Below are 8039 nucleotides of genomic sequence, written 5' to 3'. Positions count from 1 at the left end.
GGGGCGGCCGAGGGAACCACAGCTTCCAGTGTTTGCGCCTTCCTGCGGGGGGTGTAGCCAGGCGGGACCCGCCTCTCCTCTCCGGCAACTAACCAGTGACAGGATGAGAGGACATAGCCTTGAGAGACGCCAGGGGATGATTTATTTATCCCAGTACGGAAGGGAGACTGCTAGAAAGATAGCGAGGGACTTTTAGCGAGCGCCTGTAGTGACCGAAAAAGAGAGAATGAGTTCTAACTGAAAGATAGTGGGTTTAGATTAAATATTAGGAAAGAATTCTGTACTGTGAGGATGGTGAGACTCTGGAACAGGTTGCCCAGAGATGATGTCCCATCCCAGGAAGTGTTCGAATTCTGGCTGGATGGGGCTTTGAGGAACCTGTTTTAGTAGAAGGTGCCCTGCCCATGGCAGTGGGGTTGGAACTAGATGGCATTTAAGGTCCCTTCCAAGCCAAACCATTGTTCTGTTTTACAATTTACATTTAGAGTGATAATGGAGTGTTTGCTGATATCACTTTGATGTGTCTGCCAGCACTCTGGAAATAGCTCTTGCTGACTCGCGTGAAGCAAAGCGATGAGGGGGTGAAGCAGGAGGTGAATCATTAGAGGGTTTGGGTTCTCTTTTTCGTGTAACCTAGACTCTAAACTACATTGCTTTGTCTATAATATGAGGCTATTTCACGAAGGAATTTTTCAAGCATGTACTGAAGATGGATGTACATTGTTGCTCATCTGATCTGAAGGCTGATGTTATTTTTGAAAATTTGTGTTTGTTATCATAGTTGGAAAAAATAAATTGATAATTGCTAGAGAAATGACAGATGTTGTGTGTATATGTTCATGAATTTTTTGGTACATAACTGCAGGTTCACAAAAGAAGATGGCCTTATAATAGTCATGGGGGGGGGGGGAAGTTATACCGTGTATTGCACAAGAAACTACATTTTTATCAGCACCCAACAAAAATGAAAAGGTGCAGTGCAGCACATGCAAATGCTTTCCAAAGGATATAGGGTCATTGCCTTCTAAGTTTATGGCTAATTGTTTCTCCATGTGGTCACCATCACTGTGCTACTCTTTCACAGTAAACTCATATTAATGTCCTCCATCTGCTCTATCAAGATTTTGCTAAATTCTTAATTGCAACTCAAAACCGTCTGTCATTTTGCAGGACAGTATTTCTATCTGCAGAACAATATAACAAAGGGACTTTATTAGGCTAATTATAAATGTACTGTGATTGCTGCAACCGGGGTTTGTTTAGCACAGGAGGCTGAACTCGCATGGATCTATCAAGAGCAATTACATGAGAAGCATCACTTACTAAGTAAAAATTCCTTTTAGCTGTGCACAATATGCTTGTTCAATGAAATATGAAGAGCTCTAACCAGATGCACACTGGGCTACTCACATTTCCTCAAATAGGACTGGTGGGAACTTTATGTGACCCCATGTGATACTTGTGATAATAATAAAATGGATTCATATCTCATTTCTGCAGCAAGAAGAAGGAATTTAGGAAGCAGGCTTTTCCCAAAATAAAAAATATTTCTTCAGGAGGAAGAGCTACATCATTCACCTCTATGGGAGTGTTCAATCCGGATCCTTCTCACCTCTTCAAATATGGTCAATCTATATTAAACAAAAGTTTTCTTACACTGTCTTCAATGTTGGTGTTAGTGGCTACAAAACATTTCATAGAGGAGACACATACACTCTCCATTGCCAAGATACTCCTGCACTGTAATTGTGGCTATTTTGGTCAGATTTTCTTAAATGATGGCCCAATTAGGTTAATCTTTAAGAAATATTCCTAACCTTGAAAAACAGCTTCAGTTTCACTGCTCTTGTTTTAGACCAGAAAAGAGAATATTGTTTACCCAAAACTGATCCAGGAGCCTGCTGTATCAGCTGGTGCAATACATTTAATGCTATCATAGCTCAAGACTGATATTAAATTTAAATATTTTAAATATTATAAATAGAAGAGTGATTTTTAAGGGAAAAGTGTATATCTCCATAAAATAGTAACTAAACACATACACACACACAAAAAAAAGAGTTTACTGGATATTGAAAATGACAAGAAGTGGTGGATGGGCTCAATAATTATTGCTGACATTATAAGACAACCTAAATAGGGGAAGATTAGTCTCTCATTACTGGGAGTACTGACTCCCTCTGTGTCTGCATCTCTTGTTTCGGACTAACACTAGCAGCTCTGCTTTCCCTCTTACCTGCTTGTTCCCTTTAGCTTGTATATTCCCATAACTTGCTTCTGAAGCCAGTTGGACTTTTTCCTCTCCATTGGCATTATTTAACATGGGTATCTTTTCTTCCAAGTATATTCTTACTGATCTGCAGTTAAAATGTGTAGGAGTTCCACCAGTGGGAAAATTAGTCACTGGTCTCATTTACATTGTCCCTTGTTCCTTCCTTACTGCACTCTGCATAAGATGAACTTTAAAGAGCTGCCCACTCCTGACTCCTCACAAGCTTGGTTTCTATAATTCAAATAACTTTTTTTTATTTTTTATATTTTTATTTTTTATATTCTCTGTGTCAGATGGGTTCCATCCCAATAAACTGATGAAAGGTGGACAAGCAGTGGATATTGCTGTGCATCTATGTGCATGGTATTTTAGCGTGTAACTGCAGGTGCACAAATGACGATGGTTTTGTAATTCTCACAGTTTTGTAGAGGTTCTTTTACAAAAGCCATCTCTTAGAACTTTCAATATAAGTTGCGCTGTAATTTTAAATTTCCCTTATTTCAACTGTCATACAGAGAGAGGAGCTTGAAAAAACTTTTTCTGAGGTTTTTTTAAGAAGTTTTCAGTCTTCTTTTTATTTATTATTTCTGTGACTCATTCATTACAGGATCAAGTCTTATTATCTCTGCATCCTTTTTTCAAAGCTGTCTATTCATAACATATTTTTCCTTCTTTACTGCTCTGACTTCTGTCCTTTTTCATTCCACAAATTCTCTGAAGATCAACATATCAGAGACTCTATCTGACAGGGACTTGATATCATTAGTGATAATATCTTTATTGTACTTCTGAGCTTAACTGTTGCAACTTCCAATTCTCTGGGAATTTCCTGCTGTCTAGCTTTTCACCTATCTCGAGCAGCAATCGGACAGAGAAGCATCAGGGCATGTCAGCTGCAAAAAACCCTGTAAATTCCCAGTACCTCTCTGATAGGACCACCAAATAGGGACTATGATGCTCAAACACCACTGACTGCTACAGTTAAAATGAACCTTGTGACATGCCAGCTGAAAGAAAATTGCCAAAAGGAAGGAGAGAAAGCAAAGAGATCAGAGTATGGGGAATGGAAGGGGGTAGAAATGAACAAGAGAGTTGAGATCTTCCCCGCACAAGAAAATTATCTTTGTATGTTAATCTTTTCTCAATCTGCCTCTCAATTTGTTTCAGAGTCCATTTAAAAGTATCATTTCTTGCCCTGAAGGCCTACCTTCTTCCTCTTACCCCAAGCTTTCTCATCCTTTTCTGTTCCCTTGCTACTATCGGTGAAAAAATACATCAGTAATTATAAAAAAAATACATCTGAAATTTTAAAAGCAGACAACCCAAAACAACAACAACAAACTACAAACAAACAAACCCCTAACTATTAGTTACATATATATGCAGTCTGTAGTGGACCTATTGTACATGCACAATAAAGACAACCTGGACATATACAAGCAGCTGTGTGTTCATTGCTTTAACTGACTACCAAGTTCCTGAAATTAGTATTCTAAATCAGTAGGATGATAGCAGTTTTGTGAAGGTTTTCTTTTAATGCCAGTGAAGATGCTTTTTTTTCTTTTTTTTTTTTTGGAATAGCATGTAATTATTGCATTATCTTAAAGTTTGTGACACGATCTCAACAGATACTTTAATGCAAATTCCTGAATTTTACTGCTTCTACATCAGGTACAAAATAGCAAACTGAAATACATGTTACAAATGTTTGTATTTGCAGCAGAGCAGATGCAAATTCGGAAGCTCATTTATGATATTATTAATTTAGTGTTTATATTTTCTTCCCTAGTGAGACTTTCTAATTTCTCTGTTTTTCTGTTTAATTTTCCATTTAACTGGATCTATCTTCTGTGCTAAATTGCATATGCAGATATGCAATTGACTTATAGAGTGGTGCAGAAAAAAGACATGCATCTAAATACTAGTTATATAATTTATTTTCATACCGATTATTGTATTTGGCGAGTCAGCCAATATCAATATAAATGTCTACCATAAACTGCAAAACACAAGGCCTTCAGAAAACTAAGTGAGAAAATCTTTCTTCCATGATGTTTGTTTAAAACCTATAAAAACACATTTTTACAGGTGATGAACTTGCAGAATTTGTTGGCAGAGGAGGTTGTCGGTACAGACAATACCAGGAAAGCCAAAAACAACAGGTTAGGCAAATTAATGGAGAATAGGCCCATAGACACGGGAAGCACAGGCAGGGATGTGCCCACTGACCCACCGAGGCAGGGGCTGTGGTCTCTGGGCCACACAGGGCACTCAGGCAGGGGAAAGCAGCTCTATCCCAGCAGTGGCTGTGGTCATCACCTGGGGGCAACAAGATCAATGCCCCCTGGAAAGGCATTTCTTACTCTCATCTGATTTTTAATTACCTTTTCACAGGTAGTAAAATATAAAGCCAAATTAAAATGAACATTGACATGTTTTGAGTTTGGGGTTTTTTTTGTCCCAAAATGAAAAGGCTGGATTAAACAGTGTGAATTGAATCTGCATCCACTTCACAGAAAGAGCTGGCAATGCAATGCCTAATGTACATAACTGCTTTGCTTCACTTGAGGGCACAGTACATTGCACAGGAGTTTTGGCTCAGGGCACATAATTGCCACATATATTTTCCTTTTTATGAACAAGTTTATGGTTACGTCGTTTAAAATTAATAAACCACTGATAAAATCTTTGATGTTATTAAAACATCTAGCATTTTAGTTTGTATCAGGGCACTTTTCTACTACTTTTATATAATTTACCACATGGTTTACTGCACTTGCTTCAAAAAGACAGTTTATTCTAAAGGGACCTGATTCTGTAGTTTATTGATTGGATAATATTAAACATCTGAAGATGCTCTACTGTTCTGGGAAACAGTAAATTCTTGAGAACTAATGTTTTCATGGAGGTTACTCTTTTCTGCTAATACTAATGCTGTACATCATTGCAAAGGATAAAAACATTTAAGTAATAAGGTTTTGGATTTGGAAGATATTCACATTTTAGCCCACATTATGACATTTTGTTTTTATTCTGATGTAACTGTAATTAAATTACTAAGAGTCAAAACAGGAAATAATTTCTTAAAATGCTTATGGAGTAGTCATTTTGTATCATTAATTTATGGACTTGTAAAAACTTTGGGTGACATTAGTAAAGCTCAATATAATTTTGAATATTATCACTGTTAATTAGCAATAATAGTATCCGCAAGATAAGTAATACTCTTTATTTACTTCAGAAAGTGAGTTTTGCAGACTCTTGTCATTACCCTACACATCACAGCCACTTTGCCATTTTCACAAGCTTGGCCATTATTCTGTGTATTTAACTTCAGAAGAAAAAAACTGCAGTGTTTAGTGACTCACATTTAGTGCTTTTTTCTACTGTTATTCTTCCTTTAGAACTAATAAATAACCAAAAATGGTGCCAAAGAAAGAGGAAATGAGATTCTGTTTCCAACCAAGATTCTTGTCTTTTCAAGAATGTACCACATTTCAAAATTATGATTCTCATCACACAAAAGAGAGGTGGCCTTCTCTTCATGCATGGGGCTTGTGTGCTTTGAACACAGTAGATTCACATCAGGCAGAAATGAGAAGAGGGAGAAAATTACTGAAGCAACTGTTGTAGTGTAAATTGTGTCCTGGCTTGAGTAAGGCACAATTTCTCAAAAGAAATACTCAAACAGCAGTGATTTGACTGAAGATGCAGTTGGAATTATATACTTTATGTTCTCAACTTTTCTAGCTTTTGAAAAACTGTTGAAAACACAATAATCATCTGTTTAAATATTTGACAATGGTGTTAGATGCTCTCTATCTTATGATCAATTCAAAAGAAATATATTGGGAAAAATTTCTGTAATCAAGATCATAAAAATTATAAAAATATTTGTATTTCTATCTTAAACACAGTTTTGAAGTGGTATATGCACAGATTGAAGATTTAGACTTATTTTTAATAACTTTTTATAGACTTTTAAATATTTTCCCTAACACAGATTTGATTTCTAGATTTCTCATGTGATTTTCCCGGTCTTTGAAACTGGATCTTGGACTCTAGGTATATTGCAATACCATTCTTTGACGGACTCTAAGTATTGCTGTTGCTGTTTCATTTGTTACTGCATGCTTTTATATAGACACAGTAACTTTTGGAGATTAATACTGCACATTGATCAGTCGGTGTTTGTGAAGGCAGCAGAAAATCACATGGCTTGTCATTGCCCACAAATCTGACATCATGACATCTGCAAGAGCTGTAATTGCCTGAATGTTCTTGGACAGTAACATGAACAATGTGAGACTTCTCAATTTTTTGGCAAGCTTTCAGAGCTTGTTAAGACAACTAAACAGTCTTGGAAAAATATATACATTTTTTAATGACTACAGATCTTAGAGATATTTGTTCCTGATAATTTCATCTGTAAACTGATATAACTTGTTTTATGTAATTGTCATTCAGTTTTATTCCCTACATGTTTTCCTATTCAGCCTCATATCTCCCTTTGAATTGCTAAAAATTGAAGACTGTCTGCTGGTGTGTTTCGAGTGGCAACACTTAGATTTTTTTTTTTGATCCTGCAAGCATTTTTTCAAAACCATCATACTCAAGTTCACCTGTAGCACTTGTATAGTGTGTGCAGAAAACCTATTTTCTGTACTAATCTTAAGTTCTGTCTTTAAAACAGGCATTTTTCCAAATATCCTGAGAATGTTTTTCAGAAGTCAATTTGAAAATGTAACCATATGTATGCCTTCACCTAGTGATATTTTCTTAGTGAACTGACAAAAATAAGTTTTAGCTAATGTCACACAGCTAAGTCAGAATAGCTGCCAAGCAGTGAGCTGGATGGACTGTATTCTGCCTCCAGAATTAACCACAGAGCTGGTTATTAGCAAGATGAAGTCTCTGCAGGCTTCAGTGGCAGTAGGCAATGAATGACAGGGAGCAGAGGGGAAATGGGCTCATTTGCAGGTAGCTGAATACACTCTGTTACTCTACTGTCATGTGCAGCCTGAAAGAATAAATGAGAGATTGATAGAATGACACCCAGCAGAGCTGCCAACCTGTCATTTTTACTACTTTTCTTTCTGATCATAATTTCACCAGGTTAACATGGTAAATGTAAACCACAGAAACTTCATTTGCACTCAGTGAAGAAGAGGTCATATGTTAGAACACTGAAGCTTTGTTATCAATGCTGCTTAAAAAGGCAAAACTAACCTAGCACCTGTGTTTCATCAGCACTATAGACTTATATATATGTTTATTTTAATTTTATTATTATTTGCGTATGCATGTCTGTATAAGTAATACAAGGAAAATATTTCCACTAAGCCTGTCTTGTCCTGTCTCTGATTTGCACCTTCTTTTAACTCTAATTTTGCCAGGGCTGCCTAAAGGAGTCAATTGTCTGATGGCATGCATTGTCCAAGGATTTCTTTACAAACATAGGCACTTTTAAGGGATGTTAATAATCTAAAGTATTCATGAGCAGGAAAATGTGGAAAGTTTTCTGCTATTATCAATGAATTGGTTTTCAAAGTGCAAATGACAAAAAAAACTTTTTTTTGATCTTTGCCAATGCCTTTTTTTGTTTCATATAGGAACATTTTATTAATAGTATCCTAAAGATACGAGACATATGACACATGCTGGGCTAAAAATATTTTTATTCAGTACTGAATTCTTTACCATCTTAGTTCACACATTTGTCTATAACTTGTAGCAAATTTCATGTAAAATATGCATATTTGGATGA

General features: G+C 36.3%; 1 protein-coding gene across 1 annotated transcript in view; it reads right to left on the bottom strand.

Moving 5' to 3' along the window:
- The window catches only part of RTTN (rotatin), an 81735-nt gene extending 79428 nt beyond the window's left edge, over nt 1-2307 (bottom strand). The window contains exons 1-2 of the mRNA XM_031058862.1: nt 2237-2307; nt 1579-1631 (exon numbers count right to left, since the gene is read on the bottom strand). Of these exons, the coding sequence (XP_030914722.1) occupies nt 1579-1631; nt 2237-2307 (124 nt within the window). The remainder of the gene's footprint in view (nt 1-1578; nt 1632-2236) is intronic.
- Nucleotides 2308-8039: the final 5732 nt, after the last annotated feature.

Source organism: Geospiza fortis, unplaced genomic scaffold (genome assembly GCF_000277835.1).
Source record: "Geospiza fortis unplaced genomic scaffold, GeoFor_1.0 scaffold100, whole genome shotgun sequence".
Classification (NCBI taxonomy): domain Eukaryota; kingdom Metazoa; phylum Chordata; class Aves; order Passeriformes; family Thraupidae; genus Geospiza; species Geospiza fortis.
Note: the sequence above shows the minus strand (reverse complement) of the source record. Positions and strands in the feature narration are given on the sequence as shown.